We start from the raw sequence: 14,238 nt of genomic DNA on the forward strand, positions 1-14,238 counted from the left end.
GGAGGAGTCAGGAGTGGGGGAGGAGTCAGGGGAGTCAGGAGTGGGGGAGGAGTCAGGAGTGGGGGAGGAGTCAGGAGAGAGCAGAGCGTCCAGGCACTGCAGGCAGTAACACCTGGGGGAGGAGCCAGGAGACAGGGAGGAGTCAGGAGAGGGGGAGGAGTCAGGAGAGGGGGGAGGAGCCAGGGGAGGAGTCAGGAGAGAGCAGGGCGCCCAGGCACTGCAGGCAGTAACACCTGGGGGAGGAGCCAGGAGACAGGGAGGAGTCAGGAGTGGGGGAGGAGTCAGGAGAGAGCAGAGCGTCCAGGCACTGCAGGCAGTAACACCTGGGGGAGGAGCCAGGAGACAGGGAGGAGTTCAGGAGAGGGGGAGGAGTCAGGAGAGGGGGAGGAGCCAGGGGAGGGGGAGGAGTCAGGAGTGGGGGAGGAGTCAGGAGTGGGGGAGGAGTCAGGAGAGGAGCCAGGGGAGGGGGAGGAGTCAGGAGTGGGGGAGGAGTCAGGAGAGAGCAGAGCATCCAGGCACTGCAGGCAGTAACACCTGGGGGAGGAGCCAGGAGACAGGGAGGAGTCAGGAGAGGGGGAGGAGTCAGGAGAGGGGGAGGAGTCAGGAGAGGGGGAGGAGCCAGGGGAGGAGTCAGGAGAGAGCAGGGCGCCCAGGCACTGCAGGCAGTAACACCTGGGGGAGGAGCCAGGAGACAGGGAGGAGTCAGGAGTGGGGGAGGAGTCAGGAGAGAGCAGAGCGTCCAGGCACTGCAGGCAGTAACACCTGGGGGAGGAGCCAGGAGACAGGGAGGAGTCAGGAGTGGGGGAGGAGTCAGGAGAGGAGCCAGGAGTGGGGGAGGAGTCAGGGGAGGGGGAGGAGTCAGGAGTGGGGGAGGAGTCAGGAGTGGGGGAGGAGTCAGGAGAGAGCAGAGCGCCCAGGCACTGCAGGCAGTAACACCTGGGGGAGGAGCCAGGAGACAGGGAGGAGTCAGGAGAGGGGGAGGAGTCAGGAGAGGGGGAGGAGCCAGGGGAGGAGTCAGGAGAGAGCAGGGCACCATGGCACTGCAGGCAGTAACACCTGGGGGAGGAGCCAGGAGACAGGGAGGAGTCAGGAGTGGGGGAGGAGTCAGGAGAGAGCAGAGCGTCCAGGCACTGCAGGCAGTAACACCTGGGGGAGGAGCCAGGAGACAGGGAGGAGTCAGGAGTGGGGGAGGAGTCAGGAGAGAGCAGAGCGCCCAGGCACTGCAGGCAGTAACACCTGGGGGAGGAGCCAGGAGACAGGGAGGAGTCAGGAGAGGGGGAGGAGTCAGGAGAGGGGGAGGAGCCAGGGGAGGAGTCAGGAGAGAGCAGGGCGCCCAGGCACTGCAGGCAGTAACACCTGGGGGAGGAGCCAGGAGACAGGGAGGAGTCAGGAGTGGGGGAGGAGTCAGGAGAGAGCAGAGCGTCCAGGCACTGCAGGCAGTAACACCTGGGGGAGGAGCCAGGAGACAGGGAGGAGTCAGGAGAGGGGGAGGAGTCAGGAGAGGGGGAGGAGCCAGGGGAGGGGGAGGAGTCAGGAGTGGGGGAGGAGTCAGGAGTGGGGGAGGAGTCAGGAGAGGAGCCAGGGGAGGGGGAGGAGTCAGGAGTGGGGGAGGAGTCAGGAGAGAGCAGAGCATCCAGGCACTGCAGGCAGTAACACCTGGGGGAGGAGCCAGGAGACAGGGAGGAGTCAGGAGAGGGGGAGGAGTCAGGCGAGAGCGCAGAACGCCCAGACGCGAAGGCAGTAACACATGTGGGTGGAGTCGGTGGGAGGGGGCAGTAACACCTGTGGGAGGAGTCAGTGGGAGGGCAGTAACACATGTGGAAGGAGTCGGTGGGAGGGGGCAGTAACACCTGTGGGAGGAGTCAGTGGAGGGCAGTAACACGAGTGGGAGGAGTCAGTGGAGGGCAGTAACACATGTGGGAGGAGTCAGTGGGGGCAGTAACAGATGTGGGAGGAGTCAGTGGGGGCAGTAACACATGTGGGAGGAGTCAGTGGGGGCAGTAACACATGTGGGAGGAGTCAGTGGGGGGCAGTAACACGTGTGGGAGGAGTCAGTGGGGGCAGTAAGTGGGCCTCTCCTGTTAATAGCAGCAGGGGGTGGTCCCGTGTTTCTAGTGGGGGGTGTCCCATGGTATTTGCGTGTTACTTGTGGTGGGAGCGGGTGTCCCATGTTACATGCGTGTTATATGTGAGGGTAGGGGGAGTACTCATGGTATTTGCGTGTTACTTGTGGGGGGAGCGGGTGTCCCATGTTACATGCGTGTTACATGTGAGGGTAGGGGGAGTCCTCGTGTTACTTGTGGCGGGAGCGGGTGTCCCATGTTACATGCGTGTTACATGTGAGGGTAGGGGGAGTCCTCGTGTTACTTGTGGGGGGAGCGGGTGTCCCATGTTACATGCGTGTTACATGTGAGGGTAGGGGGAGTCCTCGTGGTATTTGCGTGTTACTTGTGGCGGGAGCGGGTGTCCCATGTTACATGCGTGTTACATGTGAGGGTAGGGTGGGAGGAGTCAGTGGAGGGCAGTAACACATGTGGGAGGAGTCAGTGGGGGCAGTAACAGATGTGGGAGGAGTCAGTGGGGGCAGTAACACATGTGGGAGGAGTCAGTGGGGGCAGTAACACATGTGGGAGGAGTCAGTGGGGGCAGTAACACGTGTGGGAGGAGTCAGTGGGGGCAGTAAGTGGGCCTCTCCTGTTAATAGCAGCAGGGGGTGGTCCCGTGTTTCTAGTGGGGGGTGTCCCATGGTATTTGCGTGTTACTTGTGGTGGGAGCGGGTGTCCCATGTTACATGCGTGTTATATGTGAGGGTAGGGGGAGTACTCATGGTATTTGCGTGTTACTTGTGGGGGGAGCGGGGTGTCCCATGTTACATGCGTGTTACATGTGAGGGTAGGGGGAGTCCTCGTGTTACTTGTGGCGGGAACGGGTGTCCCATGTTACATGCGTGTTACATGTGAGGGTAGGGGGAGTCCTCGTGTTACTTGTGGGGGGGGAGCGGGTGTCCCATGTTACATGCGTGTTACATGTGAGGGTAGGGGGAGTCCTCGTGGTATTTGCGTGTTACTTGTGGCGGGGAGCGGGTGTCCCATGTTACATGCGTGTTACATGTGAGGGTAGGGGGAGTCCTCGTGTTACTTGTGGGGGGGAGCGGGTGTCCCATGTTACATGCGTGTTACATGTGAGGGTAGGGGGAGTCCTCGTGTTACTTGTGGGGGGAGCGGGTGTCCCATGTTACATGCGTGTTACATGTGAGGGTAGGGGGAGTCCTCGTGGTATTTGCGTGTTACTTGTGGCGGGAGCGGGTGTCCCATGTTACATGCGTGTTACATGTGAGGGTAGGGGGAGTCCTCGTGTTACTTGTGGGGGGGAGCGGGTGTCCCATGTTACATGCGTGTTACAGGTGAGGGTAGGGGGAGTCCTCGTGTTACTTGTGGGGGGAGCGGGTGTCCCATGTTACATGCGTGTTACATGTGAGGGTAGGGGGAGTCCTCGTGTTACTTGTGGGGGGGAGCGGGTGTCCCATGTTACATGCATGTTACATGTGAGGGTAGGGGGAGTCCTCGTGGTATTTGCGTGTTACTTGTGGCGGGAGCGGGGGTGTCCCATGTTACATGCGTGTTACATGTGAGGGTAGGGGGAGTCCTTGTGTTACTTGTGGGGGGAGCGGGTGTCCCATGTTACATGCGTGTTACATGTGAGGGTAGGGGGAGTCCTCGTGGTATTTGCGTGTTACCTGGCACAGGACGGGTCCTCACATATGACGAGTCTCTCTCCCGCGCAGCAAACTGCGCAGAAAGACTGCGAACCGTCCTCATCGTACAGGAAAAAAACCTCCAGGAAGTTATTCTGAGAGAGGAGAGGGGGGGAACGGGTGAGAGAGGGGGGGGGAACGGGTGAGAGAGGGGGGAGAATGAGAGGAGGGGGGGGGGAAAGGAGAGGAGGGGGAGAAAGAGGAGGGGAGGGGGAGAAAGAGAGGAGGGGGGGGGGAGAAAGAGAGGAGGGGGGGGGAGAAAGAGAGGGGGGGGGGAGAAAGAGAGGAGGGGGGGGGGAGAAAGAGAGGGGGGGGGGAGAAAGAGAGGAGGGGGGGGGGAGAAAGAGAGGAGGGGGGGGGGAGAAGAGAGGAGGGGGGGGGGAGAAAGAGAGGAGGGGGGGGAGAAAGAGAGGAGGGGGGGGGAAAAGAGAGGGGGGGGAAAAGAGAGGGGGGGGGGGAAAGAGAGGGGGGGGGGAAAAGAGAGGAGGGGGGGAAAAGAGAGGAGGGGGGGGGAGAAAGAGAGGAGGGGGGGGAGAAAGAGAGGAGGGGGGGAGAAAGAGAGGAGGGGGGGGGAGAAAGAGAGGAGGGGGGGGAGAAGAGAGGAGGGGGGGGAGAAAGAGAGGAGGGGGGGGAGAAAGAGAGGAGGGGGGGGAGAAAGAGAGGAGGGGGGGGGAGAAAGAGAGGAGGGGGGGGAGAAAGAGAGGGAGGGGGGGGGAGAAAGAGAGGAGGGGGGGGAGAAAGAGAGGAGGGGGGGGAGAAAGAGAGGAGGGGGGGGAGAAAGAGAGGAGGGGGGGGAGAAAGAGAGGAGGGGGGGGGAGAAAGAGAGGAGGGGGGGGGAGAAAGAGAGGAGGGGGGGGAGAAAGAGAGGAGGGGGGGGGGAGAAAGAGAGGAGGGGGGGGGAGAAAGAGAGGAGGGGGGGGAGAAAGAGAGGAGGGGGGGGGGGAGAAAGAGAGGAGGGGGGGGGGAGAAGAGAGGAGGGGGGGGGAGAAAGAGAGGGGGGGGGGAGAAAGAGAGGAGGGGGGGGAAAAGAGAGGAGGGGGGGGAGAAAGAGAGGAGGGGGGGAGAAAGAGAGGAGGGGGGAGCGAGTGAGGTTGGGAGAGGGAAGGGGTTGGTGAGGGAAGGGGATAAGTAGAGGGTGGAGGGGTTGGGGAAGAGGGGTTAGAGAGAATAAAGGGGGGGCATGGGTTGAGGGGGAACGGATGAGAACGGGGAGCAGGGGGAGGAGAGGGGTTGAGAGGGGGGAGGTGAGGAGTTAGAGAGCGGCTGGGGGAGAGAGTGGTTGAAAGGGAAGCGGGATTGGGGAGGGGAATGGGTGGAGGGGGGGAAGAGGTATAGAAGGGCAGAGCCGTCGCCTACATAATGGCCACTGTGCCTCTAGGGGTTTGCATGGCTTTGGGTGGAGGGGGGGGGAGAGGTATAGGGTGAGGAGGGGAGGTAAATAGGAGAGTGTGTGTGAATTAGTAGCGGACCTTGGATGAGGGGGGGGGGGTGAATTAGAAGCAGACCTTGGATGGGGGGTGGAGGGGGGGGGTGTGTGTGAATTAGAAGCAGACCTTGGATGAGGGGGGGGGTGTGAATTAGAAGCAGACTTTGGATGGGGGGTGGAGGGGGGGTGTGTGTGAATTAGAAGCAGACCTTGGATGGGGGGTGGAGGGGGGTGTGTGTGAATTAGAAGCAGACCTTGGATGAGGGGGGGGGGGTGTGAATTAGAAGCAGACCTTGGATGAGGGGCGGGGGGATGGGTGGAGGGGGGGTGTGTGAATTAGAAGCAGACCTTGGATGAGGGGCGGGGGGATGGGTGGAGGGGGGGTGTGTGAATTAGAAGCAGACTTTGGATGAGGGGCGGGGGGATGGGTGGAGGGGGGGGGGGTGAATTAGAAGCAGACCTTGGATGAGGGGCGGGGGATGGGTGGAGGGGGGGTGTGTGAATTAGAAGCAGACCTTGGATGAGGGGCGGGGGGATGGGTGGAGGGGGGGGTGTGAATTAGAAGCAGACCTTGGATGAGGGGCGGGGGGATGGGTGGAGGGGGGGTGTGTGAATTAGAAGCAGACCTTGGATGGGGGGCGGGGGGATGGGTGGAGGGGGGGGTGTGTGAATTAGAAGCAGATCTTGGATGAGGGGCGGGGGTGTGTGAATTAGAAGCAGACCTTGGATGAGGGGCGGGGGGGGGGGGAGGTGTGAATTAGAAGCAGATCTTGGATGAGGGGCGGGGGGGTGGGTGGAGGGGGGGTGGGTGGAGGGGGGGGGGTGTGAATTAGAAGCAGACCTTGGATGAGGGGCGGGGGGATGGGTGGAGGGGGGGGTGTGAATTAGAAGCAGACCTTGGATGAGGGGCGGGGGGATGGGTGGAGGGGGGGGAGGTGTGAATTAGAAGCAGACCTTGGATGAGGGGCGGGGGGGATGGGTGGAGGGGGGGTGTGTGAATTAGAAGCAGACCTTGGATGAGGGGCGGGGGATGGGTGGAGGGGGGTGTGTGAATTAGAAGCAGACCTTGGATGAGGGGCGGGGGATGGGTGGAGGGGGGGGGTGTGAATTAGAAGCAGACCTTGGATGAGGGGCGGGGGGGGGGGGGTGTGAATTAGAAGCAGACCTTGGATGAGGGGCGGGGGATGGGTGGAGGGGGGGGGGGTGTGAATTAGAAGCAGACCTTGGATGAGGGGCGGGGGGATGGGTGGAGGGGGGTGTGTGAATTAGAAGCAGACCTTGGATGAGGGGCGGGGGGATGGGGGGATGGGGGGATGGGTGGAGGTGTGAATTAGAAGCAGAGCTTGGATGAGGGGGCGGGGGGGATGGGTGGAGGGGGGGGATGTGAATTAGAAGCAGAGCTTGGATGAGGGGCGGGGGGATGGGTGGAGGGGGGTGTGTGAATTAGAAGCAGACCTTGGATGAGGGGGGGGGGGATGGGTGGAGGGGGGGGTGTGAATTAGAAGCAGACCTTGGATGAGGGGTGGGGGGATGGGTGGGGGTGTGAATTAGAAGCAGACCTTGGATGAGGGGGGGGGATGGGTGGAGGGGGGGGGAGGTGTGAATTAGAAGCAGACCTTGGGTGAGGGGCGGGGGGATGGGTAGAGGGGGGGTGTGTGAATTAGAAGCAGACTTTGGATGAGGGGTGGGGGATGGGTGGAGGGGGGTGTGTGAATTAGAAGCAGACCTTGGATGGGGGGTGGAGGGATGGGTGGAGTGGGGGTGTGTGAATTAGAAGCAGACCTTGGATGGGGGGCGGGGGGATGGGTGGAGAAGGGGGGTGTGTGAATTAGAAGCAGACCTTGGATGAGGGGCCGAGGGATGGGGTGGAGGGGGGGGGGTGTGAATTAGAAGCAGACCTTGGATGAGGGGCGGGGGGGATGGGTGGGCGTGTGAATTAGAAGCAGACCTTGGATGAGGGGCGGGGGATGGGTGGAGGGGGGGGGGTGTGAATTAGAAGCAGATCTTGGATGAGGGGTGGGGGATGGGTGGAGGGGGGGGGAGGTGGGAATTAGAAGCAGACCTTGGATGGGGGCGGGGGATGGGTGGAGGGGGGGGGGTGTGAATTAGAAGCAGATCTTGGATGAGGGGCGGGGGGGATGGGTGGAGGGGGGGTGTGTGAATTAGAAGCAGACCTTGGATGAGGGGCGGGGGGATGGGGGATGGGTGGAGGTGTGAATTAGAAGCAGAGCTTGGATGAGGGGCGGGGGGATGGGGGGATGGGTGGAGGTGTGAATTAGAAGCAGAGCTTGGATGAGGGGCGGGGGGATGGGTGGAGGGGGGGTGTGTGAATTAGAAGCAGACCTTGGATGAGGGGTGGGGGGATGGGGTGGGGGTGTGAATTAGAAGCAGACCTTGGATGAGGGGGGGGGATGGGTGGAGGGGGGTGTGTGAATTAGAAGCAGACCTTGGATGAGGGGGGGGGATGGGTGGAGGGGGGGGTGTGTGAATTAGAAGCAGATCTTGGATGAGGGGCGGGGGGATGGGTGGAGGGGGGGTGTGTGAATTAGAAGCAGACCTTGGATGGGGGGGCGGGGGGGTTATGGGGTGGAGAGGGGGGGGGGTGTGAATTAGAAGCAGACCTTGGATGAGGGGCCGAGGGATGGGTGGAGGGGGGGGGGTGTGAATTAGAAGCAGACCTTGGATGAGGGGCGGAGGGATGGGTGGGGGTGTGAATTAGAAGCAGACCTTGATGAGGGGCCGAGGGATGGGTGGGGGTGTGAATTAGAAGCAGACCTTGGATGAGGGGCGGGGGGATGGGTGGAGGGGGGGGAGGTGTGAATTAGAAGCAGACCTTGGATGAGGGACTGAGGGATGGGTGGAGGGGGGGGGTGTGAATTAGAAGCAGACCTTGGATGAGGGGCGGGGGGGGTGGGTGGAGGGGGGGGGTGTGAATTAGAAGCAGACCTTGGATGAGGGGCGGGGGGATGGGTGGGGGTGTGAATTAGAAGCAGACCTTGGATGAGGGGCGGGGGGATGGGTGGAGGGGGGGGTGTGAATTAGAAGCAGACCTTGGATGAGGGGCGGGGGGATGGGTGGAGGGGGGGGAGGTGTGAATTAGAAGCAGACCTTGGATGGGGGCGGGGGGATGGGTGGAGGGGGGGGAGGTGTGAATTAGAAGCAGACCTTGGATGGGGGCGGGGGGATGGGTGGAGGGGGGGTGTGAATTAGAAGCAGACCTTGGATGAGGGGCGGGGGGATGGGTGGAGGGGGGGGAGGTGTGAATTAGAAGCAGACCTTGGATGAGGGGCGGGGGGATGGGTGGAGGGGGGGGGGAGGTGTGAATTAGAAGCAGACCTTGGATGAGGGGCGGGGGGATGGGTGGAGGGGGGGAGGTGTGAATTAGAAGCAAACCTTGGATGAGGGGCGGGGGGATGGGTGGAGGGGGGGGAGGTGTGAATTAGAAGCAGACCTTGGATGAGGGGCGGGGGGATGGGTGGAGGGGGGGTGTGAATTAGAAGCAGACCTTGGATGGGGGCGGGGGGATGGGTGGAGGGGGGGGAGGTGTGAATTAGAAGCAGACCTTGGATGAGGGGCGGGGGGATGGGTGGAGGGGGGGGGAGGGTGTGAATTAGAAGCAGACCTTGGATGAGGGGCGGGGGGATGGGAGGTGTGAATTAGAAGCAGACCTTGGATGAGGGGCGGGGGGATGGGTGGAGGGGGGGGTGTGAATTAGAAGCAGACCTTGGATGGGGGCGGGGGGATGGGTGGAGGGGGGGAGGTGTGAATTAGAAGCAGACCTTGGATGGGGGCAGGGGGATGGGTGGAGGGGGGTGTGTGAATTAGAAGCAGACCTTGGATGAGGGGCGGGGGGATGGGTGGGAGGGGGGGGAGGTGTGAATTAGAAGCAGACCTTGGATGAGGGGCGGAGGATGGGTGGAGGGGGGGGGAGGTGTGAATTAGAAGCAGACCTTGGGTGAGGGGCGGGGGGATGGGTGGAGGGGGGGGATGGGTGTGAATTAGAAGCAGACCTTGGATGGGGGCGGGGTGGAGGGGGGGGGGTAGGAATTAGAAGCAGACCTTGGATGGGGGCGGGGTGGAGGGGGGGGGGTAGGAATTAGAAGCAGACCTTGGATGAGGGGGCGGGGGGATGGGTGGAGGGGGGGGGGGTGTGAATTAGAAGCAGACCTTGGATGAGGGGCGGGGGGATGGGTGGAGGGGGGGGAGGTGTGAATTAGAAGCAGACCTTGGATGAGGGGCGGAGGGATGGGTGGAGGGGGGGGATGGGTGTGAATTAGAAGCAGACCTTGGATGAGGGGCGGGGGATGGGTGGAGGGGGGGATGGGTGTGAATTAGAAGCAGACCTTGGATGAGGGGCGGAGGGATGGGTGGAGGGGGGGGAGGTGTGAATTAGAAGCAGACCTTGGATGAGGGGCGGAGGGATGGGTGGAGGGGGGGGAGGTGTGAATTAGAAGCAGACCTTGGATGAGGGGCGGGGGGATGGGTGGAGGGGGGGGATGGGTGTGAATTAGAAGCAGACCTTGGATGAGGGGCGGAGGGATGGGTGGAGGGGGGGGAGGTGTGAATTAGAAGCAGACCTTGGATGAGGGGCGGGGGGATGGGTGGAGGGGGGGGATGGGTGTGAATTAGAAGCAGACCTTGGATGGGGGCGGGGTGGAGGGGGGGGGTAGGAATTAGAAGCAGACCTTGGATGGGGGCGGGGTGGAGGGGGGGGGGGGGGTAGGAATTAGAAGCAGACCTTGGATGGGGGGTGGAGGGATGGGTGGAGTGGGGGTGTGTGAATTAGAAGCAGACCTTGGATGGGGGGCGGGGGGATGGGTGGAGAAGGGGGGTGTGTGAATTAGAAGCAGACCTTGGATGAGGGGCCGAGGGATGGGTGGAGGGGGGGGGGGTGTGAATTAGAAGCAGACCTTGGATGAGGGGCGGGGGGATGGGTGGGCGTGTGAATTAGAAGCAGACCTTGGATGAGGGGGCGGGGGATGGGTGGAGGGGGGGGGGTGTGAATTAGAAGCAGATCTTGGATGAGGGGTGGGGGATGGGTGGAGGGGGGGGGAGGTGGGAATTAGAAGCAGACCTTGGAATGGGGGCGGGGGGGATGGGTGGAGGGGGGGGGGTGTGAATTAGAAGCAGATCTTGGATGAGGGGCGGGGGGATGGGTGGAGGGGGGGTGTGTGAATTAGAAGCAGACCTTGGATGAGGGGCGGGGGGATGGGGGGATGGGTGGAGGTGTGAATTAGAAGCAGAGCTTGGATGAGGGGCGGGGGGATGGGGGGATGGGTGGAGGTGTGAATTAGAAGCAGAGCTTGGATGAGGGGCGGGGGGATGGGTGGAGGGGGGTGTGTGAATTAGAAGCAGACCTTGGATGAGGGGTGGGGGGATGGGTGGGGGTGTGAATTAGAAGCAGACCTTGGATGAGGGGGGGGGATGGGTGGAGGGGGGTGTGTGAATTAGAAGCAGACCTTGGATGAGGGGGGGGATGGGTGGAGGGGGGGGTGTGTGAATTAGAAGCAGATCTTGGATGAGGGGCGGGGGGATGGGTGGAGGGTGGGTGTGTGAATTAGAAGCAGACCTTGGATGGGGGGCGGGGGGATGGGTGGAGAGGGGGGGGGTGTGAATTAGAAGCAGACCTTGGATGAGGGGCCGAGGGATGGGTGGAGGGGGGGGGGTGTGAATTAGAAGCAGACCTTGGATGAGGGGCGGAGGGATGGGTGGGGGTGTGAATTAGAAGCAGACCTTGGATGAGGGGCCGAGGGATGGGTGGGGGTGTGAATTAGAAGCAGACCTTGGATGAGGGGCGGGGGGATGGGTGGAGGGGGGGGAGGTGTGAATTAGAAGCAGACCTTGGATGAGGGACTGAGGGATGGGTGGAGGGGGGGGTGTGAATTAGAAGCAGACCTTGGATGAGGGGCGGGGGGGGTGGGTGGAGGGGGGGGGGTGTGAATTAGAAGCAGACCTTGGATGAGGGGCGGGGGGATGGGTGGGGGTGTGAATTAGAAGCAGACCTTGGATGAGGGGCGGGGGGATGGGTGGAGGGGGGGGTGTGAATTAGAAGCAGACCTTGGAGAGGGGCGGGGGGATGGGTGGAGGGGGGGGAGGTGTGAATTAGAAGCAGACCTTGGATGGGGGCGGGGGGACGGGTGGAGGGGGGGGAGGTGTGAATTAGAAGCAGACCTTGGATGGGGGCGGGGGGATGGGTGGAGGGGGGGGTGTGAATTAGAAGCAGACCTTGGATGAGGGGCGGGGGGATGGGTGGAGGGGGGGGGAGGTGTGAATTAGAAGCAGACCTTGGATGAGGGGCGGGGGGATGGGTGGAGGGGGGGGAGGTGTGAATTAGAAGCAGACCTTGGATGAGGGGCGGGGGGATGGGTGGAGGGGGGGAGGTGTGAATTAGAAGCAAACCTTGGATGAGGGGCGGGGGGATGGGTGGAGGGGGGGGAGGTGTGAATTAGAAGCAGACCTTGGATGAGGGGCGGGGGGATGGGTGGAGGGGGGGTGTGAATTAGAAGCAGACCTTGGATGGGGGCGGGGGGATGGGTGGAGGGGGGGGAGGTGTGAATTAGAAGCAGACCTTGGATGAGGGGCGGGGGGATGGGTGGAGGGGGGGGAGGTGTGAATTAGAAGCAGACCTTGGATGAGGGGCGGGGGGATGGGAGGTGTGAATTAGAAGCAGACCTTGGATGAGGGGCGGGGGGATGGGTGGAGGGGGGGGTGTGAATTAGAAGCAGACCTTGGATGGGGGCGGGGGGATGGGTGGAGGGGGGGAGGTGTGAATTAGAAGCAGACCTTGGATGGGGGCGGGGGGATGGGTGGAGGGGGGTGTGTGAATTAGAAGCAGACCTTGGATGAGGGGCGGGGGGATGGGTGGAGGGGGGGGAGGTGTGAATTAGAAGCAGACCTTGGATGAGGGGCGGAGGGATGGGTGGAGGGGGGGGGAGGTGTGAATTAGAAGCAGACCTTGGGTGAGGGGCGGGGGGATGGGTGGAGGGGGGGGATGGGTGTGAATTAGAAGCAGACCTTGGATGGGGGCGGGGTGGAGGGGGGGGGTAGGAATTAGAAGCAGACCTTGGATGGGGGCGGGGTGGAGGGGGGGGGGGGGTAGGAATTAGAAGCAGACCTTGGATGAGGGGCGGGGGGATGGGTGGAGGGGGGGGGGTGTGAATTAGAAGCAGACCTTGGATGAGGGGCGGGGGGATGGGTGGAGGGGGGGGAGGTGTGAATTAGAAGCAGACCTTGGATGAGGGGCGGAGGGATGGGTGGAGGGGGGGGATGGGTGTGAATTAGAAGCAGACCTTGGATGAGGGGCGGGGGGATGGGTGGAGGGGGGGGATGGGTGTGAATTAGAAGCAGACCTTGGATGAGGGGCGGAGGGATGGGTGGAGGGGGGGGAGGTGTGAATTAGAAGCAGACCTTGGATGAGGGGCGGAGGGATGGGTGGAGGGGGGGGAGGTGTGAATTAGAAGCAGACCTTGGATGAGGGGCGGGGGGATGGGTGGAGGGGGGGGATGGGTGTGAATTAGAAGCAGACCTTGGATGAGGGGCGGAGGGATGGGTGGAGGGGGGGGAGGTGTGAATTAGAAGCAGACCTTGGATGAGGGGCGGGGGGATGGGTGGAGGGGGGGATGGGTGTGAATTAGAAGCAGACCTTGGATGGGGGCGGGGTGGAGGGGGGGGGTAGGAATTAGAAGCAGACCTTGGATGGGGGCGGGGTGGAGGGGGGGGGGGGGTAGGAATTAGAAGCAGACCTTGGATGAGGGGCGGGGGGATGGGTGGAGGGGGGGGGGTGTGAATTAGAAGCAGACCTTGGATGGGGGCGGGGGGATGGGTGGAGGGGGGTGTGTGAATTAGAAGCAGACCTTGGATGAGGGGCGGGGGATGGGTGGAGGGGGGGGAGGTGTGAATTAGAAGCAGACCTTGGATGAGGGGCGGAGGGATGGGTGGAGGGGGGGGGAGGTGTGAATTAGAAGCAGACCTTGGGTGAGGGGCGGGGGGATGGGTGGAGGGGGGGGATGGGTGTGAATTAGAAGCAGACCTTGGATGGGGGCGGGGTGGAGGGGGGGGGGTAGGAATTAGAAGCAGACCTTGGATGGGGGCGGGGTGGAGGGGGGGGGGGTAGGAATTAGAAGCAGACCTTGGATGAGGGGCGGGGGGATGGGTGGAGGGGGGGGGGTGTGAATTAGAAGCAGACCTTGGATGAGGGGCGGGGGGATGGGTGGAGGGGGGGGAGGTGTGAATTAGAAGCAGACCTTGGATGGGGGCGGGGGGATGGGTGGAGGGGGGGGAGGTGTGAATTAGAAGCAGACCTTGGATGGGGGCGGGGGGAAGGGTGGAGGGGGGTGTGTGAATTAGAAGCAGACCTTGGATGAGGGGCGGGGGGATGGGTGGAGGGGGGGGAGGTGTGAATTAGAAGCAGACCTTGGATGAGGGGCGGGGGGATGGGTGGAGGGGGGGGAGGTGTGAATTAGAAGCAGACCTTGGATGAGGGGCGGGGGGATGGGTGGAGGGGGGGAGGTGTGAATTAGAAGCAGACCTTGGATGAGGGGCGGGGGGATGGGTGGAGGGGGGGGAGGTGTGAATTAGAAGCAGACCTTGGATGAGGGGCGGGGGGATGGGTGGAGGGGGGGGTGTGAATTAGAAGCAGACCTTGGATGGGGGCGGGGGGATGGGTGGAGGGGGGGGAGGTGTGAATTAGAAGCAGACCTTGGATGAGGGGCGGGGGGATGGGTGGAGGGGGGGGAGGTGTGAATTAGAAGCAGACCTTGGATGAGGGGCGGGGGGATGGGAGGTGTGAATTAGAAGCAGACCTTGGATGAGGGGCGGGGGGATGGGTGGAGGGGGGGGTGTGAATTAGAAGCAGACCTTGGATGGGGGCGGGGGGATGGGTGGAGGGGGGGAGGTGTGAATTAGAAGCAGACCTTGGATGGGGGCGGGGGGATGGGTGGAGGGGGGTGTGTGAATTAGAAGCAGACCTTGGATGAGGGGCGGGGGGATGGGTGGAGGGGGGGGAGGTGTGAATTAGAAGCAGACCTTGGATGAGGGGCGGGGGGATGGGTGGAGGGGG

At 62.6% G+C, this 14,238-nt stretch overlaps 1 protein-coding gene across 1 annotated transcript in view; it reads right to left on the minus strand.

The window, feature by feature from the left end:
* The window catches only part of DNMT3L (DNA methyltransferase 3 like), a 92,611-nt gene that overhangs the window by 43,190 nt on the left and 35,183 nt on the right, over positions 1-14,238 (minus strand). Inside the window, exon 6 of the mRNA XM_075584574.1 lies at positions 3,737-3,849. Within this exon, the coding sequence (XP_075440689.1) occupies positions 3,737-3,849 (113 nt within the window). The remainder of the gene's footprint in view (positions 1-3,736; positions 3,850-14,238) is intronic.

This window comes from Ascaphus truei, unplaced genomic scaffold (genome assembly GCF_040206685.1).
Source record: "Ascaphus truei isolate aAscTru1 unplaced genomic scaffold, aAscTru1.hap1 HAP1_SCAFFOLD_655, whole genome shotgun sequence".
Lineage (NCBI taxonomy): Eukaryota > Metazoa > Chordata > Amphibia > Anura > Ascaphidae > Ascaphus > Ascaphus truei.